At 49.4% G+C, this 27,500-nt stretch overlaps 2 protein-coding genes and 1 long non-coding RNA gene across 7 annotated transcripts in view; all 3 read left to right on the forward strand.

Moving 5' to 3' along the window:
* Positions 1-16,743, forward strand: part of LOC127006350 (vacuolar protein sorting-associated protein 53 homolog) — a 43,014-nt gene extending 26,271 nt beyond the window's left edge. For both annotated transcript variants that reach the window (XM_050876181.1, XM_050876182.1), the window contains exons 3-19: positions 3,972-4,229; positions 4,602-4,744; positions 7,093-7,213; positions 7,413-7,558; positions 8,015-8,189; positions 8,329-8,442; positions 8,590-8,727; positions 9,117-9,307; positions 10,048-10,168; positions 10,698-10,907; positions 11,552-11,779; positions 12,111-12,301; positions 12,720-12,768; positions 13,152-13,256; positions 13,580-13,654; positions 13,992-14,081; positions 14,597-16,743. In XM_050876181.1, the coding sequence (XP_050732138.1) occupies positions 3,972-4,229; positions 4,602-4,744; positions 7,093-7,213; positions 7,413-7,558; positions 8,015-8,189; positions 8,329-8,442; positions 8,590-8,727; positions 9,117-9,307; positions 10,048-10,168; positions 10,698-10,907; positions 11,552-11,779; positions 12,111-12,301; positions 12,720-12,768; positions 13,152-13,256; positions 13,580-13,654; positions 13,992-14,081; positions 14,597-14,833 (2,592 nt within the window). In that variant the 3' untranslated portion in view covers positions 14,834-16,743. The remainder of the gene's footprint in view (positions 1-3,971; positions 4,230-4,601; positions 4,745-7,092; positions 7,214-7,412; positions 7,559-8,014; positions 8,190-8,328; positions 8,443-8,589; positions 8,728-9,116; positions 9,308-10,047; positions 10,169-10,697; positions 10,908-11,551; positions 11,780-12,110; positions 12,302-12,719; positions 12,769-13,151; positions 13,257-13,579; positions 13,655-13,991; positions 14,082-14,596) is intronic.
* On the forward strand, positions 942-2,906 carry LOC127006358 (uncharacterized). Of its 4 annotated transcripts, XR_007759499.1 has the most exons (4): positions 942-1,249; positions 1,448-1,645; positions 1,745-1,942; positions 2,141-2,906. It is a non-coding gene; the product is annotated as an uncharacterized LOC127006358 (long non-coding RNA). The 4 variants fall into 4 exon arrangements; XR_007759496.1 differs by lacking the exon at positions 942-1,249 and having other exon boundaries at positions 1,258-1,645; XR_007759498.1 differs by lacking the exon at positions 942-1,249 and having other exon boundaries at positions 1,258-1,645; positions 1,745-1,843.
* A 4,456-nt stretch (positions 16,744-21,199) lies between the features above and the next one.
* LOC127006362 (WD repeat-containing protein 47-like) overlaps positions 21,200-27,500 on the forward strand; it is a 23,177-nt gene continuing 16,876 nt past the window's right edge. Inside the window, exons 1-5 of the mRNA XM_050876235.1 lie at positions 21,200-21,306; positions 22,545-22,812; positions 23,623-23,754; positions 24,466-24,609; positions 24,898-26,267. Of these exons, the coding sequence (XP_050732192.1) occupies positions 22,600-22,812; positions 23,623-23,754; positions 24,466-24,609; positions 24,898-26,267 (1,859 nt within the window). The 5' untranslated portion in view covers positions 21,200-21,306; positions 22,545-22,599. The remainder of the gene's footprint in view (positions 21,307-22,544; positions 22,813-23,622; positions 23,755-24,465; positions 24,610-24,897; positions 26,268-27,500) is intronic.

A 27,500-nucleotide genomic window follows, 5' to 3' on the forward strand; every position in this document is an offset into this window, starting at 1 on the left:
TCCTTTCCCTGTCACATATTCGACACTCTCCATTTTCTCTTTTCCATTCTCATACATATTTGATTCTGTTTCATAGCTTTCCATTCTACTCTGGTATGCTTCCGTTCACCTCTATCCCATTCCTTGTCCTTCCGTTCTACTCTAATGGCATGTAAAGTGGGTTGTGAGTTGCTGGGTAGAGCCTTTCAGGGGGGGGGGGTACAGGGGTGATGGGAGGGGTGAGAGAGCGGTGGTGTTGGTGAGGTCTTGCATTAGTGAGTGGGATAGTGTAAGGATGAAAGATTAAAGATGCTGCTTAACTCTTGCATTAGGAAGGAGGATAGTGTTAACATCTACAAATGCTTCCCTTCATTCTCTTCACTCTTTTTCCTCCTCCTCCTCCTCCTCCTTATCATTTCTTTCCTCCTCTTCTTTTCTCTCCCATCTCTCCCCCTCCCCCTTCCTTCTCCCCTCTTTTTCCTCTTCCTATATACAATGGAAGACCAATCCGTTATTTATGGTATTCTTTCAGGCTATACCTACTTATTCACTCTATTTTTTGCCTCTATGTCAATCCTTCCTGGCGGTGTTGTAAGGTTCAATCCTTATTCATTCTGGGTACCCTCTCTACTTTCCTTCCCCACTCACTCTACGTACTTGTTCACTCTATTTTTTGCCTCTATGTCAGTCCTTCCCTTCCTTCCCTGTTAATCACCTCCAGTCTTATAAAACTCAACTCTCTCTCTCTCAGGGGATTACAACAGTGACCTTCGCCGTGCTAGGATAGGCCTGTTGTTATCGATGTTATGGGGGATGTTTGTCAAGTGTACTGTGATATATTTTGTTTTTTGTTGTTTTGGGTCATAAGGGTTTAGTATGTGAATAGCTATGAGAGAGAGAGAGAGAATGAATCACTCAATTATATATTCTCTCTCTCTCTCTCTCTCTCTCTCTCTCATAGCAATGCAGATGATATACCTTGACCTACAGCAATAACAAATTCTAGGAGTACTCTCGACACCATCCTTTGCATTCTAACTAACCTCACCTATTCCATCCCTATCTCAACCTATTTCTGTGTATGTCGTGGTAATAGGCTTTTTCTCAACCTGTCCGCTGAGATTGACATGGATTTGGCCTTCACTGGTAGCCTGGTAACATACATTCCCAGGTCTTTCTCTGCCTCTGTGGTGGATAGTGGAGTGTTTCCCATGTGGTATTGGTGTGCTGGATATCCCTTCACTGGTAGCCTGGTAACATACATTCCCAGGTCTTTCTCTGCCTCTGTGGTGGATAGTGGAGTGTTTCCCTTGTGGTATTGGTGTGCTGGATATCCCTTCATTGGTAGCCTGGTAACATACACTCCCAGGTTTTTCTCTGCCTCTGTGGTGGATAGTGGAGTGTTTCCCATGTGGTATTGGTGTGCTGGATATCCCTTCACTGGTAGCCTGGTAACATACACCCCCAGGTCTTTCTCTGCCTCTGTGGTGGATAGTGGAGTGTTTCCCATGTGGTATTGGTGTGCTGGATATCCCTTCACTGGTAGCCTGGTAACATACACTCCCAGGTTTTTCTCTGCCTCTGTGGTGGATAGTGGAGTGTTTCCCATGTGGTATTGGTGTGCTGGATATCCCTTCACTGGTAGCCTGGTAACATGCACTCCCAGGTCTTTCTCTGCCTCTGTGGTGGATAGTGGAGTGTTTCCCATGTGGTATTGGTGTGCTGGATATCCCTTCACTGGTAGTCTGGTAGCATACACTCCCAGGTCTTTCTCTGCCTCTGTGGTGGATAGTGGAGTGTTTCCCATGTGGTATTGGTGTGCTGGATATCCCTTCACTGGTAGCCTGGTAACACACACTCCCAGGTCTTTCTCTGCCTCTGTGGTGGATAGTGGAGTGTCTCCCATGTGGTATTGGTGTGCTGGATATCCCTTCACTGGTAGTCTGGTAACACACACTCCCAGGTCTTTCTCTGCCTCTGTGGTGGATAGTGGAGTGTTTCCCATGTGGTATTAGTGTGCTGGATATCCCTTCACTGGTAGCCTGGTAACACACACTCCCAGGTCTTTCTCTGCCTCTGTGGTGGATAGTGGAGTGTTTCCCATGTGGTATTGGGGTGCTGGATATCCCTTCACTGGTAGCCTGGTGACACACACTCCCAGGTCTTTCTCTGCCTCTGTGGTGGATAGTGGAGTGTTTCCCATGTGGTATTGGTGTGCTGGATATCCCTTCACTGGTAGTCTGGTAACATACACTCCCAGGTTTTTCTCTGCCTCTGTGGTGGATAGTGGAGTGTTTCCCATGTGGTATTGGTGTGCTGGATATCCCTTCACTGGTAGTCTGGTAACATACACTCCCAGGTCTTTCTCTGCCTCTGTGGTGGATAGTGGAGTGTTTCCCATGTGGTATTGGTGTGCTGGATATCCCCTCCCAAGGTGCAGGACTTTACATTTTTCTTCATTGAATTGTAGCAGCCACTTTTTGTTCCATTCCTGTAGCTTGGTGAGGGTCTGACTGTGGGAAGTCTGCAGTCAAGGGGTCAACTGTCTCATTCTCAAGGGCCAGGGAGACAAAGATGGGCACTGAGGCGGTGTGCAGCTCACTAGACCCCCTAGACTTTACCTTTCTACTCCTTTCTTGAACCCTTTGTAGTATGAGATCAAATACTTTATTGATGCAAGTGTTTATTGAGCTTGTAACTCCATTCTCATTTGTGAAATAAGATTAGAACTTGCTTAGAAATGGGAGTGCTGTTTTAAGTGTGTGTGTGTGTGTGTGTGTGTAGCTCTGTTCTGTCCAACTTCCTAATGCAAGAGTTAACCAGCATCCTCACTCTTTCATTCCTGTGCTGTCCAGCTTCCTAATGCAAGAGTTAACCAGCATCCTCACTCTTTCATCCCTGTGCTGTCCAACTTCCTAATGCAAGAGTTAACCAGCATCACCACTCTTTCATCCCTGTGCTGTCCAACTTCCTAATGCAAGACTTAACCAGCATCTTCACTCTTTCATCCCTGTGCTGTCCAACTTTCTAATGCAAGAGTTAATCAACATCTTCGCTCTTTCAACCCCGTGCTGTCCAACTTTCTAATTCAAGAGTTAATCAACATCTTCACTCTTTCATCCCTTTGCTGTCCAACTTTTAAATGCAAGAGTTAAACAGTATATTCAGTCTTTCATCCCTGTTCTGTCTAATTTTCCAATGCAAGAGTTAACCAGCATCCTCACTCTTTCATCCCTGTGCTGTCCATCTTCCTTATGCAAGAGTTAATCAACATCTTCACTCTTTCAACCCCGTGCTGTCCAACTTCCTAATGCAAGAGTTAACCAACATCACTCTTTCAACCCCTCACTGTCCAACTTCCTAATGCAAGAGTTAACCAACATCACTCTTTCAACCCCGTGCTGTCCAACTTCCTAATGCAAGAGTTAACCAACATCACTCTTTCAACCCCGTGCTGTCCAACTTCCTAATGCAAGAGTTAACCAACATCACTCTTTCAACCCCGTGCTGTCCAACTTCCTAATGCAAGAGTTAACCAACATCACTCTTTCAACCCCTCACTGTCCAACTTCCTAATGCAAGAGTTAACCAACATCACTCTTTCAACCCCGTGCTGTCCAACTTCCTAATGCAAGAGTTAACCAACATCTTCACTCTTTTAACCCTGTGCTGTCCAACTTCCTAATGCAAGAGTTAACCAGCATCTTCACTCTTTCATCCCTGTGCTGTCCAACTCCCTAATGCAAGAGTTAACCAGCATCTTCACTCTTTCATCCCTGTGCTGTCCAACTTCCTAATGCAAGAGTTAACCAGCATCTTCACTCTTTCATCCCTGTACTGTCCAACTCCCTAATGCAAGAGTTAACCAGCATCTTCACTCTTTCATCCCTGTGCTGTCCAACTTCCTAATGCAAGAGTTAACCAGCATCTTCACTCTTTCACCCCTCACCAAAACCACCACTCTCTCACCCCTTTACCCCCACCCCTCACAGGTCCTTCCCAGCGATGACCCTTTTGACAGCCCGGACTTCGATGCAGTTGCCTACATCAATACGCGGTTCCCGGCAGAACAGAGTCTCCACCACATTGATGACGCCCTGGAGGAGATGCGAGTGCGGGCAGCGGCCACGGACTCACAGATCCGGGATGTGGTGCGTTGCCTGGCCAGCGCGGACCAGGACGGACGGACCTCGCTGCTGCACGCCCAGGAGGCCATCGCGGAGCTCTTCAATAGGTTCCAGGATATTAAGGTGGGTGGGTGTGATTCTAGAGTTTTTTTTATTTATTGATTTTTTTGTTATTTTTTGTTGTTATTATTATTATTATTGTTATTGTTGTAGTTGTTGTTGTCGTTGTTGTTGTTGTTGTTGTTAGTAGGACACATGCATATATATTTCTTTTCTTTTTCTCTCCTTTTTCTTCCTTTTTCTCTCCCTTCCATCCATCTTTCCTTCCTTCTTTTCTCTCCCTTCCCTCCCTTCCTTCCCTTTCATATCCCATCTCCTATTCCTTCCCTCCTTCCTTCCTTCCTTACTCTCCCTTCCTTCCTTCCTTTCCTCCCACACACACACTCACATCCTCCCCCTTACACCCTTTCACCCCCTCACCCTTCACCCCCACAGGAGCGAGCCGGGGAGAGCGAGGAGCGCGTCAAGGAGATCACACGGGATATCAAGCAGCTGGACACGGCCAAGCGGAACCTGACCACCTCCATCACCACCCTCAACCACCTGCAGATGCTGGTGGAGGGGACACAGAAGCTGCAGTGAGTGGGGGAGGGATAGCAGGGAGGGGAGGTTCAGGGAAGGGGGCTATGTGTGGTATGGTTGGGGAGGGGGAGGTTCAGGGAAGGAGACTATGGGGGTACGATGTGGGGGAGGGGGAGGTTCAGGGAAGGAGGCTATGTGGGTATGGTGTGGGGGTGGGGGAGGTTCAGGGAAGGAGGCTATGGGGGTATGATGGGGGGGCGGGGGAGGTTCAGGGAAGGAGGCTATGGGGGTATGATGTGGGGAGGGAGGTTCAGGAAGGAGGCTATGGGGGTATGATGTGGGGAGGGGAGGTTCAGGGAAGGAGACTATGGGGGTATGATGTGGGGAGGGGAGGTTCAGGGAAGGAGGGAGGCTATGGGGGTATGATGTGGGGAGGGGAGGTTCAGGGAAGGAGGCTATGGGGTATGGTGTGGGGAGGGGAGGTTCAGGGAAGGAGGGAGGCTATGGGGGTATGGTGTGTGGGGGAGGGAGGTTCAGGGAAGGAGGGAGGCTATGGGGGTATGATGTGGGGAGGGAGGTTCAGGGAAGGAGGCTATGGGGGTATGGTGTGGGGGAGGGGGAGGTTCAGGGAAGGAGGGAGGCTATGGGGGTATGGTGTGGGGAGGGGAGGTTCAGGGAAGGAGGAGGCTATGGGGTATGATGTGGGGAGGGAGGTTCAGGGAAGGAGGCTATGGGGTATGATGTGGGGAGGGGAGGTTCAGGGAAGGAGGCTATGGGGGTATGATGTGGGGAGGGAGGTTCAGGGAAGGAGGCTATGGGGGTATGGTGTGGGGAGGGGAGGTTCAGGGAAGGAGGCTATGGGGGTATGATGTGGGGAGGGGAGGTTCAGGGAAGGAGGCTATGGGGGTATGATGTGGGGAGGGGAGGTTCAGGAAGGAGGCTATGGGGTATGATGGGGGAGGGGAGGTTCAGGGAAGGAGGCTATGGGGTATGGTGTGGGGAGGGGAGGTTCAGGGAAGGAGGCTATGGGGGTATGATGTGGGGGAGGGGAGGTTCAGGAAGGAGGAGGCTATGGGGGTATGATGTGGGGGAGGGGGAGGTTCAGGGAAGGAGGCTATGGGGTATGGTGTGGGGAGGGGAGGTTCAGGGAAGGAGGCTATGGGGGTATGGTGTGGGAGGGAGGTTCAGGGAAGGAGGCTATGGGGGGTATGATGTGGGGGAGGGGAGGTTCAGGGAAGGAGGCTATGGGGTATGATGTGGGGAGGGGAGGTTCAGGGAAGGAGGCTATGGGGGGTATGATGGGGAGGGGAGGTTCAGGGAAGGAGGCTGGGGGGTATGGTGGGGAGGGGAGGTTCAGGGAAGGAGGCTATGGGGGTATGATGTGGGGAGGGAGGTTCAGGGAAGGGGCTATGGGGTATGATGTGGGGAGGGGAGGTTCAGGGAAGGGGGCTATGGGGGGTATGATGTGGGGAGGGGAGGTTCAGGGAAGGAGGCTATGGGGGTATGATGTGGGGAGGGGAGGTTCAGGGAAGGAGGCTATGGGGGTATGGTGTGGGGAGGGGGAGGTTCAGGGAAGGAGGCTATGGGGGTATGATGTGGGGGAGGGGGAGGTTCAGGGAAGGAGGCTATGGGGGTATGATGTGGGGAGGGGAGGTTCAGGGAAGGAGGCTATGGGGTATGATGTGGGGAGGGGAGGTTCAGGGAAGGAGGCTATGGGTGTATGGTGTGGGGAGGGGAGGTTCAGGGAAGGGGGCTATGTGTGGTATGGTTGGGGAGGGGGAGGTTCAGGGAAGGAGGCTATGGGGGTACGATGTGGGGAGGGAGGTTCAGGAAGGAGGCTATGGGGGTATGCTGTGGGGGAGGGGGAGGTTCAGGGAAGGAGGCTATGGGGGTATGGTGTGGGAGGGAGGTTCAGGGAAGGAAGGAGGCTATGGGGGTATGATGTGGGGAGGGAGGTTCAGGGAAGGAGGCTATGGGGGTATGGTGTGGGGGAGGGGGAGGTTCAGGGAAGGAGGCTATGGGGGTATGGTGTGGGGGAGGGGGAGGTTCAGGGAAGGAGACTATGGGGGTATGATGTGGGGGAGGGGGAGGTTCAGGGAAGGAGGGAGGCTATGGGGGTATGATGTGGGGGAGGGGGAGGTTCAGGGAAGGAGGGAGGCTATGGGGGTATGGTGTGGGGGAGGGGGAGGTTCAGGGAAGGAGGCTATGGGGGTACGATGTGGGGGTGTAAGAGAAGAGAGAAAAGAAGGGGAAGAAGGGAAGGACGGATGTGTGTACCACTTCTATAATATTTTTTGTGGTTGCTATATTGGTTGGCAGCGCTAGACTCCACAGTGACTGGAAAACCCTAATGTGCTTGCCGCAACTCCCATGTGTAGCCTGACCTGACCTCCTCTTCCCCCAGGGTGCTCCAGGCGCGGCGTGAGTACGGAGAGCTGGCCAGCCTGTTGGAGGGGGTGCTGGAAGTGATGCAGCACCTTCAGCGTTACAGACACATCCCTCAGGTCATGGAGCTCACCAGGCAGGTAGGTTGAGGCGGGGGGTCATGTGTGTCACTAAGTTGGTCAGTCAGTCAGTCTGTGTTTTTATTAATCAGTTATTTACTTGATCAGTCAGTTGGTCGGTCAATCACTAATATATTCCTGCTTTTTTTCCTTCCTTTCTTCCTTCCTTCCTTCCTTTCTTTCTTCCCTTCCTTCCTTCCCCCCCTCCACACACACACAGGTCGAGCAGATCCGCAGCGACCTGGAGAAACAGATCCTGGAGGACTTCGGGCGTGCGTTCCGCGGCCCAGCCTCGCGCCAGCCCACCCCCCCGCGCGCCCTGGCCGAAGCCTGCCTCGTCGTGACCCAGCTTGACCCCAGAGTAAGGTGAGGACACTGGGGCAAGGGAGAGAGGGAGGAGGAGGAGGAGGAGAGGGAGATAGGAAATGAAGAGAGATGAAAGCAGGAGAAGGAAGAGGAGGAAGGGAAGGGAAGGGAGGTTAGAGTGAAGAGGAGGAGGAGGAGGAGGAGGAGGAGGAGGCAGAGGGTAGATAAAGGAATTGAAGAGGAGGAAAGAGAAGCAAGGATAGGTTGAAGAGGAGGAGGAGGAGAGGGGGTCGGAAGGGAAGAGAAGGACCCCTCAACTAACACCCCCTTCTTCACCCCCTCTCCCCCCTTGCACCCCTCAACTAACACCCCCTTCTTCACCCCCCCCTCCCCCTTGCACCCCTCACCTAACACCCCATCCTTCTGTTCTCACCCTTTCCTTCCTTTCCTTTTATACTCCTCATCTCCTTCCTCTCCTCCCTTATCATCTCCTCCTCCTCCTTCCACACCCCCCAGGCGGAGCATCATGGAGGAGGTGGTGCGGACCCAGCTGGCGGAATACGAGGTTCTGTTCGCCGGGCAGGAGAGCGACGGGTGGCTGGCTAAGGTGGAGCTGCGTCGACGGTGGTTCCTCAAGACTGCCCTCGAGTTTGAGAAGACACAGGCGGCCATGTTTCCCCCGTCCTGGCAGGTGAGGGGGGGGGAGGGAGGAGGAGGAGGAGGAGGAGAAAAAGAAAATGAAGGAAAAGAAAATAACTGAATAGGTATATATAAAACCTAACCTCTCTCTCCCTCTCCCTCTCCCTCTCTCACCCCCCCTCCCCCCATAGGTCCCCGCCCGCCTGGCCCTCGCTTTCTGTGAGGTGACGCGCACACAGCTGTCCAGGGCCATGGAGTTACGCACACAGGATATAGACGTGGCCACCCTCCTGCACGCACATAAGGTTAGTGTGTGTGTGTATGTGTGTGTCTGTGTGTGCGTATTTGTGTGTGTGTGTGTGTTTTGTTTTTCTCTTGTGTAACCTAGGAATAACTCTCTCTCTCTCTCTCTCTCTCTCTCTCTCTCTCTCTCTCTCTCTCTCTCTCCGCAGGTCATGTCGGAGCTGGAGAGTGTGCTTGTTAGGAAGTACGCCGGGTTCCACGAGCGCACCTCCACCTCCACCTCCACCTCTTCCACCCCCGCCCCCACCCCCACCACCCCCGTCGCCTCCACCAATCCCTTTGCAGAAGTAAGTGTGTTTATCTATTTGCATTTGCCAAATTTGTGGCTTTACCGTGTAGCAGCGACGGGCCAAATTTGTGGCTTTACCGTGTAGCAGCGACGGGCCAAATTTGTGCCATGATATAAACCCCCCAAAATAGATGATACACAATCTGATCACAAATGCTTTGATATATATTATGAAATGGTTTGTGTGAGGGGTGATTTTTTCTCATTTTTCTCGCTTGGAGGGACCATTAAGAAACATGATCCCCACTGCTACCGGGTTGATACACAGCGACATTAACAGATACCGTAACTTATTGGCCATTTTGAGTTAGATATTATTAGTAGCTAACTGTCGCAAATATCAGCTGTTTATGTAATAGGGTTAATCTCTCTCTCTCACTCTCACAGGACGAGGAACAGCTGGACACAACCAACCCCTTCAGAACGGACGGACCAGCTGGCGGAGGAGGTGGAGGAGGAGGAGGGGGAGGAGGGGGGGTATTGGTGCCAGTCCAGCCCCCTCCCCCCTCCCCCTTCCACGGTGCCATCTGCCGCTGCTTCAAGCCTTACCTCAAAGTGTATATTGACCATGTTGATAAGTGAGTGATTGTTGTTGTTGTTGTTGGGGGTGGTGGTGGTGGTGGTGGTGGTGGTGGTGGTGGGGGTATTTTCTTCTTCTTCTTTTTCTTCTTCTTTTTTCTTCTTCTTCTTCTTCTTCTTCTTCTTCTTCTCTTTAGTGTTGTTGTTGTTGTTGTTGTTGGGTGTGGTCTGGTGGTGGTGGTGGTATTAGTATTTTCTTCTTCTTCTTCTTCTTGTTCCTTTTCTTCTTCTTCTTCTTCTTCTTCTTCTTCTTCTTCTTCTTCTTCTTCTTCTTCTTCTCTTTATTAGTGTTGTTGTTGTTGTTGTTAATATACACACACACACATATACATTTTTTTTTTCTCACTCTCTCTCTCTCTCTCTCTCTCTCTCTCTCTCTCTCTCTCTCTCTCTCTCTCTCTCATCCCTTCTCTCTCCATCCTTTCCCTCAATCCATTCCATCTCCTCCTCTCTACTCTTGTCCAACTTCCTCGCTCCCTCCCTGAAGCAGACCAAGGGATGCCCACGGAGTACATGGCATGGGTAGGCAAGGCAACACTCTGCCCTGTTTAAACCCCTAATTACAGCAAAGGAGACAGCTCAAGGGCACAAAAAAAAATAATAAATAAATAAAAAGCCTGTCTCTCAAATGATTCCTTGATTCTCTCCTCCTTCCTTCCTATCTAACCATCTTTATATATCTATGTAAATCCACCACCACCCTTTCCAATCCCCCCTGACTCCTCCCCCTCTCCCCCAGGCGGTTAGCGGATCAGGTGGACAAGTTCTCGGCGGACATGCGGAGTTACCACTTCGAGCACATTGATGCGGAGGAGTCCAATGTGGTGCCTTGCTGTGGGGAGCTCTTCACTATGTACAAGGTGGGTGTGGAGGGGTGGAGGGATGTGGAGGAGAGGGGGCAGAAGTGGGGGGAGGGGTGTAGTATGGGGTGTGGGTAGTGGTGGTGGGTATATGTAGGGGGAAGTTGTATTGGGGGGGTTTAGTGAAGGGGGAAATGTGTTTGGGTGTGTTTGTGGGGGTGGAGGGGGGTGTGGAGGGGTGTATTGGGGGGTTATGTCAAGGGAAGGGGGGGAAGTTGTATTGGGGTGGCGTATAGTGAGGGTAACTGTATTAGGCTGTGTGTGTGGGGGAGGGGGAGAGGGTTATAGTAGGGGTGGAGGGGTGGGGTGGGTAGTGGGGGGGGGCTGTGTGTAGTAGGATATGGGGGGGGGGGTTGAACACATGAACCCTCCTCCTCCATCACCTCCTCCTCCTCCTCTTCCTAATCATCCATAACTCTTCCCTTTCATATCCTTTCTTCCTCCCCCTCCTCCTCCTCCTCCTCCCTCCACCCTCTCCCCCCCTTACACCCCACATCCCCCCTCCACTCACCTCCTCCCCCCCTTACAGACGGTGCTGGTTGAGTTCCTACGGCTATCCCCTGGGGGTGAGCTGGGGTCCCTGGTGGAGGTTATGCAGCGTCACCTGAGGGAATTCTGCGCCAAGGTCCTGCGTGCTGCCCTGCCCCGGGGTGTTGGCGGGGCCGGGGGGGGCGGGGGGGCCAACATACCCCTGCCCCGCGACCTCAACATGAAGGAAATCTCGGCGGTGTTGGCACAGGTCAGTGGTGGTGGTGGTGGTGGTGGTGGTGATGGTGATGGTGGTGGTGATGATGGTGGTGGTGGTGGTGGTGATGATTTTTAATGGTTATTGGTTATAGATAAGTGCTTCTACTACTACTACTACTACTACTACTACTACTACTATTACTATTACTATTACTACTACTACTACTACTACTACTACTACTATTTTTCTTCCTTTCTTCCTCATTATCCATTCTTTTCTTCCTTTCCTCCTCCTCCTCCTCTTCTTTTCTCTTCTCCTCTTCTTCTTTCTTCCTCTCCCCCTCCTCCTCCTCTTCTTTTTTCTCATTTTATCTAACCTCCCTTTTTTTCTTCCTCCTCCTCCTCCTCCTTCTCTTCCTCCTCCTCTTCTGCCTTTTCCTTCATTCTTTTCTTTCTCTTCCTTTCTCTAATCACCCTTCTTCTTCCTCCTCCTCCTCCTCTCCTTCTCTTCCTCCTCCTCTTCTTCCTTTTCCTTCCTCCTCTTTTTCCCCTTCCTTTCTCTAATCACTCTTCTTACTCCTCCTCCTCCTCTCCTTCTTTCCTTTCATCTCCTCCTTCTCTCTCCTTTTCCTTCCTCCTCTTCTTCCTTCTCTACCTTACTCTAATCCCCCCCCCTCCCCCCCTTCCCCCCCACAGGTCCAAACACTGTGGCGCGAGGGTGACGGCACCTCCACCACCGCCACCACCAGCATCGGGGGTGAGGAGGAGGTGCGGAGGGTGTGCTCGGTCCTGGTCTCGGCGGAGTACTGTGAGGAGATGACCAGCCGACTCGAGGCCAAGCTGAGGGAGAGGGCCGAGGGGGGCGTGGCGGGCGGCATCACTCTGGCAGCGGAGCAGGACCTCTTCCACGCTGTCTTGGCTCAGGTGGGTGTGTGTGGAGGGGGGTTGTATGGAGGTGTGAGGATTTGTAAGGGAAGGGAAGGGATGGGACGGAATGGGAGGGAAGGAAAGGATAGGGAAGAGAAGGAAAGGGAAGGGAAGGGAAAGGAAAGGAAGGGAAGGGAAAGGAAGGGAAGGGAAATGAAAGGAAGGGAATTGAAAGGAAGGGAAGGGAAGGGAAAGGAAGGGAAGGGAAGGGAAGGGAAGGGAAAGGGAGGGAATTAACTGAAAATACACACACACACACAACCCCCCCACCCCACCCCCATACCAACACCCCCACTTCTAACACCCCTTCTTTCCCCCACCCCCCCAGTGCATCAGCCTACTAGTGGGGCGCGTCGAGGGTGTGTGCGAGCCCGCCCTGGCGTCTATCCCTAAGCAGAACTGGGTATTGGAGCAAACGGGTGACCACAGCCCCTACGTGACGGCCCTCGCGCATCACCTCTCAGCAGCCGTTCCCCCCGTCAGGCACAACCTTCACACCTCCAGGAAGTATTTTACGAGGTATGGGGTGCGGGGGGGTGAGGGGTGATGGGGAGGGAGGGAAGGGGGTGGTTATGATTGGAGGAATGGGATGAGGAGGAGGAGGAGGAGAAGGAAGAGGGGAAGGAAGGAAGACAGTAATTGGAAGAGGAAAGGAAGGAAGGAGGAGGAGGAGGAAGAGGGGAAGGAGGAGGAAGAAGGAAGGAAGACAGTAATTGGAAGAGGAAGGAGAAGGAGGAGGAGGAGAGAGAGAGAGAGAGAGAGAGAGAGAGAGAGAGAGAGAGAGAGAGAGAGAGAGAGAGAGAGAGAGAGAGAGAGAGAGAGAGAGAGAGAGAGAGAGAGAGAGAGAGAGAGAGAGAGACTGAATAATGCATGTAATAATAATAATAATAATAATAATAATAATAATAATAATAATAATCATCATCATCATCGGCAGGTTTTGTGACAAGCTCGCAGCGGCCATCTTGAATAAGTTCGTCCAGCAGGTGAGAGAGAGAGAGAGAGAGAGAGAGAGAGAGAGAGAGAGAGACTACATTTTATATACACACAATTTTCTTTTTTCCTTTTCTTTTTTTTTCTTTATCTTCCTCCTCCTCCTCCTCTTCCTCCTCTTCTTGTTCCTCCTCTTCCTCCTTTTCTTTTTATATCTTTCTCTCCTCCTCCTCCTCCTCCTCCTCCTCCTCTTCCTCACACACCCTTTCCATCCATCTCACACTAACACACACACACTAACACACTCTATCTCACCCTAGCACACTCTCCTATCCTTCCTAACACACCCTTCTCACCCTAAAACACACACACACTTTAACACACTCTCTCACCCTCAACGCACCCTAACGCACCCTTCTTTCCCCCCCCTCGGCAGGTGTACAAGTGTCGGCCCATCTCCAGCGTAGGATGCGAGCAGCTCCTCCTAGACTGCCACGCTCTCAAAGCTGTTATGCTGCAGATGCCCGTGGTCGGCTCCCAGGTGTGTAGGGGGGGGAGGGGGGGGATGTGAGGGTGGTGGTGGGTGGAGGAGGAGGAGGAGGGATGTGGAGGAAGGGAGAGGAAGGATGAGAAGGAAGGGAAGGGAAGGAAAGGAAAGGAAAGGAAAGGAAGGGAAAGGAAACAGAAGGGAAAGGAAGGGATGGGAATGAAAGGAAAAGAAGGGAAAGGAAAGGAAAGGAAAGGGAAGGAAAAGGGAGGAGAATGGAAGGAAGGAAAAGGGAAGGAAAGGAAAAGAAATGTATAGAAAAAAAAAAATATCTGTGGAAACTAATCTCTCTCTCTCTCTCTCTCTCTCTCTCTCAGGTGCGAAGGGACCCCCCCCAGACCTACACAAGAATGGTTACAAGAGGAATGGCCCGGGCTGAACTGGTGCTACAGGTAACATACAAGTAGTAGTAGTAGTAGTAGTAGTAGTAGTGGTAGTAGTAGTAGTGGTGGTGGTGGTGGGTAGTGGTGGTCAGTCACTCAGCCAGTCAGTCAGTCAGTCAGTCAGTCAGTCAGTCAGTCAGTTAGTCAGTCAGCCAGTCAGTCAGTCAGTCAGCCAGTCAGTCAGTCAGTCAGTCAGTCAGCCAGCCAGTCAACCAGTCAGTCAGTCAGTCAGTCAGTCAACCATTTAACCATATATTCAGTCAGTCAGTCAACCAGACTCATCCAAAGTCAACCAAAGTTAGTCAACCAAACAGTCAACCGAGTAATCAACTGACTCCTCTTCCAGGTTGTGATGGGGGAGTACCAGTCACCCGCCGCCCTGGTAGACAAGTTCAACCGACTTCTATCGGAGGCAACCATCGCGGATTTCCAGAAGGTTTGTACGTGTGTGTGTGTGTGTGTGTGTGTGTGTGTGTGTGTGTGTGTTTCTCCTTTCTTCCTCCTCCTCCTCTTCTTCCCCTATCAAAAAAAAAAAGCTTCCATTCATCTTCATAATAAATAATTCTTCTTTCATCTTTATTTTGCTTTCTCTCTCATTTCCTCTCATTATTTTCTCTCTCTCTCTCTCTCTCTCTCTCTCTAATTACTCTCTCTATTCTGTCTGTTATCCTTTCTCTCTCTCTCTTTGTCTGTGTATCTCTCTCCCTCTCTCTCTCTCTCTCTCTCTTATTTGCCTCCAAGGTCTAGTGGTCTGCTTGCCTGGTCACTATTCTCTCTCTCTCTCTCTCTCTCTTTTAATATGTTTCTCCTTCTTTCTCTCTTTTTAATGTGTTTTCTCTCCCCTCAAACACACACTCTCCCTCCTCCTTCCTCCCTGAAACTCTCCCTCCCTCTCTCTCTCTCTCTCTCTCCCTCTCCCTCCCTCACCCTCTCCCTCTCTCTCTCCCTCAGGTGGTTGAGATGCGGGGCGTCAAGGACCGAGCCACATACCTCGAACTCTACCGCCAGCGTACCTCCTCCACCTCCACCACCTCTGCCGCCAACTCCACCTCCACGGACTCCCCCTTCCGCCCCCCCGCTGCTGCCGCCCCTGCCCCGGCCCGCCCCGCCACCCCGAGCCCGGAGCACGAGATGAGCAAGATCGCGAGGCTGGAGAGGATGCTGAAATCTCGACGCCTGATCTCATAGGATGCTTGTGTGTGTGTGTGTGTGTGTGTGTGTCCTCTTCCTTCCTATTTCCTCCTATTTTTTTATCTGCATTTTCTTCCTCCTCCTCCTTCCTTTTCCTCTTTCTTCCTCTTCTTTTCTTGTGTAGGGGAGGGAAGGGAGGGGTAGAAGGAGGGAAGGAAGGAAGGAAGGAAGGAAGGGAAAGAAGAAAGGATGAAAGATATGAAGGAAGGAAGGAAGGAAAGGAAAGGGAAGGGAGGGAGTGTGTGTGTGTGTGTGTGTGTGTGTGTAAAACTGTGTAGTAGTAGTAGTAGTAGTAGTAGTATCCCATTCACACACTCCCTTATTCAAGCTTGTAATTATATATAGATGTAATCCTAAATAGTTATATATATGTAACTATTATTATTACTATTATTATTTTTATTATTCCAAAGTGTAGGTTAATTGTAATAGTCTGGGGGTTAGTTGTTACATTCCTCTTATTATTATTATTGTTATTTTTATTGTTAGAGTTTAAGTTGTATTTCTTTATTTATTTTTAATCACTAATTTTCTTTTTTCATCTGTTTCCTTTCTTTTTCTTCTTTCCTATCTCCTCCTTTCTTCCTTCCATCCTTCATCTCATCTCTTCTTCCTCTTCCTTCTACTTCACTCTTATCTTTCTTCCTCAACTCCTCTCTCTCTCAGGGGGCTTCGTGGTGCAGTGGTTAGCACACTCGGCCCGGGTTCGATTCCCGGGCGGAGTGGAAAAATTTGGGCGGCTTTTCCGATACCCTACGCCCATGTCCACCTAGCAGTGAATGGGTACCAGGTGTTAATCAGGGGTTGTGTCCCGTCTCCTGGGATCCGTTTCCTTCCCCTTCTGTCTCTCTTCAGCATATGACCACAGATGTTGCGCCGACTAAACCAAACTTTCCAATTTATTTATATTCATCTCCCTTCTCTTTCCAAGGCAGGACATACAAACACACACACACACACACTCATTAACATACAAACTTTATTCATAACCTTCATCGAAACAGTTATATACACACTCATACAGGGAGGACGACCACCATTTTTTTTCTATATATGTACAGATGTGACTGGCGGACTAACTGACTGACTGACTGGCTGGATAGAGGACTTAGTAGACTGTGACTGGGTTGTTAGATAGACTGTTTAAACTCCTATCTATCCATCTGTAAGGTTAACTGATAGACTGTCTGACTGGATGGTAGGGCAGTCATATGTTCTGTCTATCAGTCTGTATAGCTATGAGTTGACTGATAGATTGACTGGGGGGTTGATTAGATAGTTCAATTCTATATCTATCCAGCTGTAAGGTTAATTGATAGACTGACTGACTGGCTGGTTGACAAATTGACTGTTGAGTGGGTGGTGGGACAGTCTGATCTCCTCTCTCTTCATCTCCACCTCCTCTTCTTCTCTTCATTCTTCTTTCTTCCTCCTCTTCCTCCATCCTCTTCTTCTTCCGTTCCTTCTCTGATGTAGTACTTATTTTTATTATCATTGTTATTCTTCTTTGGTTGTATATATGAGTCTGCTGGCATGTGTGTGTGTGTTTGAGTCGACACTGTTGTTGTTGTTCTTGAAAGTGTTCCGCACCGCCATGTACGTGAGAGAGAGGACAAATATACAATTCCTGTGATCATGTTGTGTTCTTTCGATTAACCCTTCCTGCCTACACACACTCACACACACACACACACACAGAAAGTAGGAAGGAGCTGAGAGAGAGAGGGAGGGAGAGGAGAGAATGGGGGGGGGGTCATCATAGTATACCAGCCCCCCTCTTTCCCTTCCTTCCTCCCCCTTTCCCCCCCTTCGGTCAGTCAGTCAGTCCCTTTGCCATCAAGTTCCAGACCAAGACTTGAAAATAAAATAAATAAATAAATGATAAAATTAAGGAAATATAAGTGGAGTTCTTCCTTTCTGGTTCTTGGTGGAGTTGAAAGCTTGCGGTGGTTGAAGATCGCCCAGTAGTGATGGTGGAGTCAGAGGTGGAAGATGATGATGGCAGTAGAGTCAACCATTCAGTCAGCTGGTGAAGTGGTTGAGGAGATGGAGGTGGTGGTGTGGGTGGGTCGCCCTCAACATGGCAGCTGTCACCTTCTATTCCTCGTCCTCATCCTCGAGTGATGGCTGGCCGTACTGGTGCTTGATGTCCTTCCAGAGTTTCTGTGGAGGAGGAGTAAATGTTGTTGTAGTAATAGTAAAAGCAGTAGTGGTTGTAGTAGTGGAAGTAGCAATAAGCAAAGAACACTATAGTAAAGCCATTTTAATGAATCTTTTGGTGTTGGCTGTTGTGAGTCAGCCCTGGGGGCCCCACCACACTGCCACGTCTGTAAGTCTCCAATTATCGGATTAGAGCCTAGGTGGGAAATACAGGTCTCTTTCTCTCTCTCTCTCTCTCTCTCTCTCTCTCTGCTTATAAGAAAACTTTATACATTGTTTCATAATAAGGGTTAAATTCATAGATTCAATGACATCTCAAGTAATGGACGGCTTACTCTTTTGATTTTGTCATTAAGCCGCGAATTTTGGAAAATCAACCGCTTTGGTGCAAATTGCCATAACTCCTTATTTCTGGGGCTACAAATTTTTTTTTAGTATCAATTGATGGCAAAATAAAAGGGCTATATTTTTTTAATTAGCAACCGGGCTCGAAAACTGACTCGAAAGGGTAAAAAGATACATTCGCATGAAATGACAGAAAAAACTATTTTTGAGTTCCCAACCTTGAAACCCACTCATTTTTTGAGAATTTCAAAAAACTTTATTTAACAAATGATTTAGCCCTACCAATGTGTAGGTTACCAATGTGCTTCCCAATATGGTACATATGTTTATAATACCAGGACTAGCAATGGGGATTATTGATGAGAGGATAGCCTAATAATTTCGAGACACTGACTGCTTATTATCCGGACAAAACAAGATGTGTTTTAATAAGGACAGTATTTATTTCCAGAAATCACTAAATGATGGTCTTCCCAATGTCTGAGGTGCACCCAGCGCCGCCCCGCTCCCACCCGTTATCACCAGCCCTGCCCTGCGTATTACTGCTGGTCCACACCGCAGGTTGAATAAATTTAAAATAACCTAACTTAACCCATAATAACTTACCTACAACCCCATTAACAGAGGCTTCGCCCCCCACAACCCCTTAAGGGGGGCTTTGTTCCCTTCAACCCCCCTTCTATTTTTTGGAAGTTATTTAGTGTACTGTATTCAGGGCCACAAATATAATCCATATTGTAAGTATTAACTTCACAAGTGGTGACTACCCTCTCGCCACAATTATCCCCACTAAGTCATCAAGTTCCCCGTGTATAAGTAATATAGTTCCCCCGTGTATAAGTAATATAGTTCCCCCGTGTATAAGTAATATAGTTCCCCGTGTATAAGTAATATAGTTCCCCGTGTATAAGTAATATAGTTCCCCGTGTATAAGTAATATAGTTCCCCGTGTATAAGTAATATAGTTCCCCGTGTATAAGTAATATAGTTCCCCGTGTATAAGTAATATAGTTCCCGTGTATAAGTAATCAAGTTCCCCGTGTATAAGTAATCAAGTTCCCCGTGTATAAGTAATATAGTTCCCGTGTATAAGTAATATAGTTCCCGTGTATAAGTAATATAGTTCCCCGTGTATAAGTAATATAGTTCCCCGTGTATAAGTAATATAGTTCCCGTGTATAAGTAATATAGTTCCCCGGTTAAAAGTAATATATTTCCCGTGTTTAAGTAATATAGTTCCCGTGTATAAGTAATATAGTTCCCGATGTATAAGTAATATAGTTCCGTCGTATAAGTAATATAGTTCCCGTGTATAAGTAATATAGTTCCCGTGTATAAGTAATATAGTTCCGTGTATAAGTAATATAGTTCCCGTGTATAAGTAATATAGTTCCCGTGTATATAAGTAATATAGTTCCGTGTATAAGTAATTTAGTTCACCGTGTATAAGTAATATAGTTCCCGTGTATAAGTAATATAGTTCCCCGTGTATAAGTAATATAGTTCCCCGTGTATAAGTAATATAGTTCCCGTGTATAAGTAATATAGTTCCCCGTGTATAAGTAATATAGTTCCCGTGTATAAGTAATATAGTTCCCGTGTATAAGTAATATAGTTCCCCGTGTATAAGTAATATAGTTCCCGTGTATAAGTAATATAGTTCCCGTGTATAAGTAATATAGTTCCCGTGTATAAGTAATATAGTTCCCCGTGTATAAGTAATATAGTTCCCGTGTATAAGTAATATAGTTCCCCGTGTATAAGTAATATAGTTCCCGTGTATAAGTAATATAGTTCCCGTGTATAAGTAATATAGTTCCCCGTGTATAAGTAATATAGTTCCCGTGTATAAGTAATATAGTTCCCCGTGTATAAGTAATATAGTTCCCCGTGTATAAGTAATATAGTTCCCGTGTATAAGTAATATAGTTCCCGTGTATAAGTAATATAGTTCCCCGTGTATAAGTAATATAGTTCCCCGTGTATAAGTAATATAGTTCCCCGTGTATAAGTAATATAGTTCCCCGTGTATAAGTAATATAGTTCCCCGTGTATAAGTAATAATGTTCCCCGTGTATAAGTAATCAAGTTCCCCGTGTATAAGTAATATAGTTCCCGATGTAAATCCCACCGGGGGTTCTAAGGGGGTCAATGGCGCCCTCGGGTTAGGCCCCAGCACCCGGGACCAAGTTTAGCCCTGTGGTGTGTGTGCTGCCCAGGCGTGATAAACAAGATAATGAAAGACAGACTGAATAAAGAAAAATAATAACAAGTGCCCCCGACGGCCGATCAGCTGTTGTGTTGCGTCATGGCCGGGCCGCCGAGCACCCTTCGTCCCTCCTCGCTCACCCCGCGGTTGATGTTGTTGTAGATGCCGTCCGTCACCATGTCGAAGCCCCGCTCGAACATGAAGGCCGCGCCCACCGCCGCCACGAAGAAGGTGGACGTGCGCCGGAAGATGCTCTGGTACAGCCGGGTGACCACGCCCGCCATCTTGACCTGTGTGAGGCTGAAAGTGCTACATTCAGCGTTGCCAACTGTCGCCTTTCATCTTCTTCTTCTTCTTCTTTTGACCTGTAACGCTTTGTATCGCATCTTTTAGGTCCTCCTCCTCTCGTTCCTCTTTTCTTTTTATTCAAACACCCTGAAGTGATGTGTTTTTCTGCTCACCCACGTACAGGAGCTCCTCTTCTTCCTATTTTTCCTCTTTAGAGCTGTTCCGCTTTGTATCGCTTCTTAGATCCTCATTGCTTCTTCTTCACACTTAAATACTTCACTATACGCACTCTTAATTACTTCACTGTGCACGCTTATACGCTTCACTCGCTGCACTGAGCCAAGAATCATAGACATATAATCCTTGCACTGAGCTTTGGTTTCCGCTCACTTTCAGCTTCAACTGACTTTGCTTCTCCATTTTCTTTTCCTTCGTTTTCTTCACTCAAGTTTACTTTGGAATTTATTTTTTGCCTTTCTCTTTTCCGCCCTTTTGTGTTTAAACAGGAGCTAGACTGAACTCTGAAGTACGCTAAAAATGCGCTAAGTAAACCTCGATCGCCCCCACCTCCCGTACAAGACCATGGTGGACCTTATTAGTCATGATATTGATTGCATATTACGATGATAATTTATTCAGTATTATATATAGACCTTCCACGCTGGTCATAATAATACGCTAGACTCACCAAGAACTAGCATATTTTTGGCTAGTCTGGCAATTCTAGCTTGACTCCCGGCGGTGGCGATTATACTTACAGAAATAATATTACTTAACTAGATGGAAAACAATATTATAGTGCTTAAAATCTAATTATGGAAGCTTATTATTAGTTTTATTTATTTCTTTATACCCACTTAGCTCATTGTTTGTACTTTTTTCCTAATTTCTCTCCTAGGAAGTAATACGTCCTTATCATGCGAAAAGTGATGTTAGGAAGCCATTTATTACAATCATGGAAGCTTAACAATAATTTCCAATCGTTATCTATATTCAGTTCGGCCATTTTCCATATTTCTGTTAATTTCACGAGTCATTACTTTCATTATTTACTTTACTTAGAAGCGATATCTACGTAAATTATGATTGTAGAAAGAAGCGAATTAAATTAGAATAGCTTAAAATGGCTTGTGTTAAATTATATGAAGTGATTTTGAAGTTTTATTTATGATATTGCAAACGCTGGCCATGATGGGTGCCTCGCCGCGGTGGTGCCAAATCTTTCAAAATATTACTCACAAAACACCCTCAAAAACACACCTAACTACCTTAAATACACTCAAACTCTCTATTTATTTATGATCTATCTTAAAGTAGTGACCAATGAGGCGTTTAAGCAGATTAATAACGTCAAATAAACATTGGCAGGGCGGAGAGGTGGCAAAGGCGCACAATGGCAGCCCATCCCCAGCAGCCCGCCGCGCCTGGCGATAATTAACCCCGCGAGGCGCACCTGCGGCCCCCCAGGGTGAGTGCCGCGCCCCGGGGGACAGCTTAGGGCGGGGAGTGTCCATGGGGAGGCGCGGGGGGCGTGAGAGTGCCTGGGGGGGCGGGGGGCGGGGGCGGGGCGGCAGGTGTTTTGACGTGTGGGTGTGGGGGAGGGGGGGCACGGCGGGGCGAGACGCGGGGCACGGCGGGGCAAGGCGGGGTGAGGTGGAGGGCATGGGGCCGGGGTCATGACGGGTGTGTGGGCGTGGGCGTGGGTGTGGTATGCCAAGACTAGCTGGGTACGGGGCAGGGCTGGGGCGAGGTGGAGGGCATGGGGCCTGGTCATGGCGGGTGTGTGGGGGCGTGGGCGTGGGCGTGGGATACCAAGATAGGCTGGGGGTGGGTGGGTGTGTCCAGCATCACCACGCCAGGGGTTGGACACTATTGCCTGATATATCTTGTTTTATTCTTTATTAATAACCACTGGGGGCAACATCTTCAATTAGGAGGTCCGGTTATATTTGTTTTCGGCAAATACTTATGAAAAAGCACTATCCAGCTTTTTCATAAGTACTTGCTTCTGTATTTGCCCGGTAGCAGCGGGGATCGTGTTTCTTAATGGTCCCTCTGAGCGAGAAAATTAAAAAAAATCATAATTCCCACAAACCATTTCATAATACATATCAAAGTATTTGTGATCAGTTTATGTATCATCTATTTTTTGGGGGTTTATTTCATGGCACAAATTTGGCCCGTCGCTGCTACATGGTAAAGCCACAAATTTGGTCCGTCGCTGGTACACGGGTTAGTAATTATATATTGAAAGCTGGTCTTTGCCTCTGTGGTGGATAGTGGAGTGTTTCCCATGTGGTATTGGTGTGCTGGATATCCCTTCACGGGTAGCCTGGTAACATACACTCCCAGGTCTTTCTCTGCCTCTGTGGTGGATAGTGGAGTGTTTCCCATGTGGTATTGGTGTGCTGGATATCCCTTCACTGGTAGCCTGGTAACATACACTCCCAGGTCTTTCTCTGCCTCTGTGGTGGATAGTGGAGTGTTTCCCATGTGGTATTGGTGTGCTGGATATCTCTTCCCAAGGTGCAGGACTTAACATTTTTCATCACTGAATTGTAGCAGCCACTTTTTGTTCCACTCCTGTAGCTTGGTGAGGTCTTGTAGGAAATCCACAGTCAAGGGGTTGAAACTCACCCAAAATAACAGTGGCTATTCAACACCATTGTGAGACATACCTAACCACCACTCTCTCCCCCACCACAGCACACCACCAGCACACACCACCACCGCCAGCAGCTCACACCACACCACCACCGCCATGCCAAGCGCACACCTCAGCCTGCGGGAGGAGGATGTGGTGCGGCTGACTCTGGAATTTCTGCAGAACCGTCGCCTCCACATCTCACAGCTCAACGTGGAGCGCGAGACTGGGATCATCAACGGGAACCTGTCCGATGACGCCCTCTTCCTGCGACAGCTCATCCTCGACGGCCAGTGGGATGATGTGCTGGAGTTTGTGCAGCCCCTTGAGGTGGGTGTGAGGGGGAGGAGGTGTGGGAAGGGGGTGTGGAAGGGAGATATGTAAGTGGGAGGGATCGGTGTGTTTGAGGGGATATGATAGGAGGTGAGAGAAGGGTGTGTTAGAGGGTGTGTGTGTGTGTGTGTTTGGTGGGAGGGGATGTGAGAAGGGAGGGGGTATGTGTGAGAGAGAGGATGGAAAGGGAGGAGTGTGTGTGTGTGCGTGTGTGTGTTTGGAAGACTGGCAAAGTGTATGAGTGTGTGTGTGGGTGTAAGTCTGGAAAGATGTGCGTCTGTGTGTGTGTGTGTGTGTGTAGAGGGTGTGCATATGTGTGTGTGTGTGGAAGGGTGTGTGAGTATTTAAAAGAGTGCGTCAGCGTGTGATTGTGTGCAAAAGAGTGTGTTGGCTCCATACTTATATTCTCCTTGTAACTTTCCATATACATACTGTCAATACCTCCTTATTTTCCCCCTCCATGTCTGCCTCTAGAAGGGACTCTACTGGGATGTACAGCGCCCTTACATGTATCCTAAAAAATTGATCTCTCGTTTGACCACTAAACTATCCTCTATTATGGGATCGGCAGCAGCAGGCCTATTTTTTACTTTTTTTTGCCTTTGTGCCGAATTTCGTTGTAAAAAATAATAATAATGATGATAAAAACAATACCTAACACTCGCTCTCTCCCTCCCTCCCACAAAAATGATAAAAATAATAATAAACACAATAACTAACGCTCGCTCTCTCTCCCCCTCCCGCAAAAATGATAATAATAATAATAAACAATAACTAACGCTCTCTCCCCCTCCCTTCCTCCCGCAGGCCATAGATGCTTTCGACACACGCAAATTCCACTTCTCCGTTCTCAAGTACAAATTTTACGAACTCCTGTGCATCAAGGTGGAAGCCCCGGCCACTCCGAGCAGAGACGGAGCGGTGGATGAGCTGGTGAAGGTGTGTGGAGGTGGTGGATGGTTGTGTGGAGTTAGGTATAGTCGGTTGAAGAGGATGGTGGTTTGGGTGGTCATAGTAGTGGTATTGATGATAATGGTTGTGTTGATGGTTGAGAATTTTAGTTATGTGATTTTTTTTTCTCCTTCCTTCTTCCCTCCCTTCCTAATCTCCTCCCTCTCTGTCTTTTCTTCTCCCTTTCCCTTCCTCCCTTCTTCCCTCCCTCCCTCCCTCTCCTTACCCCCTTACCTCTTTCTTCCTCCTTCCCTCTCCCTCCCTCTCTTTTCCTTCCTTCCTCCCTTCCTCCCTTCCTTCCTAATCTGCTCTCTCTCTGTCTTTTCTTCTCCCTTTCCCTTCCTCCCTCCCTCTCTCGCCTTACCTCCCTGCTTCTCTCCTCTCCTTCCCTCTCCCTTCCTCCTTTCTTCCCTCCCTCCCTCTCCTTTCCTTCCTTCCTAATCTCCTCCCTCTGTTTCTGTTCTTCCTGTCTCTATCTCTCCCTTTTTTTCCTTTCTTTTCCCTTCTCTCCCTGTCTTCCTTTCTCCCTCCCTCTCCCTTCCTCCCTCCCTCCCTCCCTGTCTCCTTCCCTCCCTCCCTTTCCTTACCTCCCTGCTTCTTTCCCCTCCTTCCCTCCCCTGTCTCCCTACCTCACCCCTCCACCCCTACCTCTCCCCCCACTCCACCCTCTCACGCCCCACCCCTCCACTCCCCCGACAGGTCCTCAATGAACTGGAGAAGTACGCCCCGACCCGTGACGCCTACTCCCAGCTCTGTCTCTGCCTCACTCTGCCGCGCCTTAACGAACATGCCGACCTGAGGGATTGGAACCCTTCTAGCGCGCGGGTGCAGTGTTGGAACCAGGTGTGTGTGAGGGAAGGGGAAGGAGGGATGGGGTGTTAGTGTGTGTGTTTGTGTGTTGGTCTGTGTGTGTGTGTGTTTTGGAATCAATGTATTTAGCAATAGAAATATTAATTGATTTATATTCTATCAAACACCTTTCTTCTTCTTCTTCTTCTTCTTCTTCTTCTTCTTCTTCCTCTTCTTCTTCATCTTCCTCTTCTTCTTCCTCTTCCTCCTCCTCTTCTTCCTCTTCTTCTTCTTCTTCCACACCCCTCCGCTAACCACCCCTCTCTCTCTCTCCCCCAACAGGTGTTCCCCTTGGTGGAGCGCTTCCTGCCTGCCGAGCGCCGGGGTAACGGGGGCGGGGGGCTGGCCGGGGCGGGGGAGGGGGTGGGGGTGGCCAAAAACGACCGACTAGTCCAACTGCTCATCAAGGGGTTACTTTACGAGTCCTGCGTCGACTACTGTCAGGGGCAGGCCACGGGGGGGGAGGGGGATGGGGGCGGGGGCGGAGGGGGGTCAGGCGGAGGGGCGGCACTGCGTTTCCCGTCACTGTTAGCGGCAACGGCGTTCAGCGACTCGGATCTCTCGCTTCTATCCTGGCTTCACAGCATCCCAGGGGAGACGTTTGCATGTCCGTTCGAGCAGCAGACCCTCAATGTTGACCTCGCCCGCCTGGACAAACCCGCCCTCGAGGCCTCCTGGACCGAGCACCTTCTCGTCACCCCCTTCAAGCCACGCACGTTCCCGCACTCGGCCGTTCCGTGCGGGCGTCCAAGAGCGGCGGATATCATGTCGAGATCGCTGAACCCCGCACTCGATGGCCTCCCGTTCGGTCTTGGGGGTGCGGGGCGGGGCGGGGCGTTCCTTGCGGGGTCGGCCGGGGATCTGAGTGCCATGTCCCGGAGTATGGCGTCGTTCCACCTCACGGGGCGGCGTGGAATGAACGCATCGGTGGACCGGCTCTTTGAAGCGGACTCGGTTTTCACGTCCGTCGCCCCGCCCCCCTCCGCACAAGGCGACCTCCCCCCTATCACCGAGCGCCCCAGACCCCCCGCCCCGCCCCGCCCTCGCCCCCGGTCGCGCAGCCCCGATAAACGCCACTCCACAGACTCCTTAAACCGGCCTCCCGATCGCGCTGAGAAGGAGGTACGTGAGGAGAAGAACTCTTCGCCCCCTCCGCATACCCCCCCAGCGCTCCCCCCCAAGGGCTCCCCCCCGCCGCAGCCCCCCCACGGTAAGCCAGGAGGGGGGGGAGGCACACAGAAACCCCCAACAACAACACAGCCATCGTACAACAACAATAACAGCGAGAGGGAGGCAGCCGGGGAGCTGTTTTCGATATACCAGCGACGGCAACAGCAGATGTCCGAGCCCCCCCTCCTGCCCCCCCACCCCCACCACCCCCACCACGCCCCGCCCCCCCTCCACCACCCCCCTCACCCCCCGCACTATGACCACCACCAGGCCAATAACAACCACCACCCCGGTATGCACGGACCACCACCTCCAACTCCAGCCACCTCCACCAACTCCTCCACCGCCCCCTCGTCCACCACCTCCACGCCTCCGCTCCACCACCAGCAGCAGCCCCCCCTCGCCTCCCACCCCCCGCACCACCTCCAGCACCACCTCCCCCCCCACAACAATATGCTGCCCCCCAACATGAATTACAACAGGTGAGTGTGTGTGTGTGTTTGTTGGGTTCTCTGTTCCTCTTCTTCCTCCTCCCCCCACTTCCCCCTCCCCATCCCCCCGGTATTACTAGTCTACTACTACTTCTACAACGTGCAACTGTAACATTTTCCCTGGCTGCGGTGATGGACAGCCTCTGGTGAAGACAGGAAGAAGGGGGGAAGGGAGTTTATGACGCGTATTTTACAAACATTTGACCCTTGACAAACATAATTTTCTGTCTTGTGGTTTGTTGAAAAATACGCTGGCTACGGTTTTAATTTATTTTTTTACATCAAAGGACACGGCTCAAGGGCAACAAAAAGTACAAAAAGAAAAGCCTGGTACTCACCGCTCCCTTAAAAAAATAAATGTAAAGAGTAGCTTAAAGAGAGATCATAGTGAATTTTATTTGCTTAACCATTCAGACAGGCATATAGGAAGAGCCATTTTTCCAACCTTGCTACAACTACTACTACTACTACTACAACTACTACTACTACTACTACTACTACTACTACTACTACTACTACTTCTACTACTACTACTACTACTACTACTACTACTACTACTACTACCACTACTACTACCACTACTACTGCTACAATAATCAATGGTCCTATGTATACTATTATAAACATTTTCATGCATTTTAATACATTGATACATTTTTTTATACAGATATTTCAACTTAATCATCGTCATCATATATATTTTTTTCAATTTTGTGATCCTGATAAAAAAGTGAAAACAATGACGAAGTAAACACAAGGTGATGATGATGACGATGATGATGGTTGGCAGGCTTAAACATTGTCCATACATGCCCTATACCCCATACCCACTACCTAATACCCTATACCCACTCTCTCTCTAATCTTTGCTACTGATATCCAATTCTTTACCCACTCAACACAAAAAACATGGCAGCTTCTCCTCCTAAAGGGTCTATCACACTGGGCAAATTTTCCGTGGATCTTCAGTCAAACCACGATTTCCGCTTGTGTGTTTCTCATTTGTTTCTTGTTATTGGTGCTGATGATGATGGTGAGTAATACCATCGTCCTTCGGGGAAATCTACCATAGCTTTGGAAGATTGTGGACACGGCAGAAAACCACGGATATATGAGAACCACGCCAGCGGAAATCGTGGTTTGACTGAAGATCCACAGAAAATTTGCCCAGAACTGTTTCCCAGCTTCCCTGTGCTCCAAGCTCTCCCTCGCCAACACCAAAAC

The sequence above is a fragment of the Eriocheir sinensis genome, chromosome 32, assembly GCF_024679095.1.
Source record: "Eriocheir sinensis breed Jianghai 21 chromosome 32, ASM2467909v1, whole genome shotgun sequence".
Lineage (NCBI taxonomy): Eukaryota > Metazoa > Arthropoda > Malacostraca > Decapoda > Varunidae > Eriocheir > Eriocheir sinensis.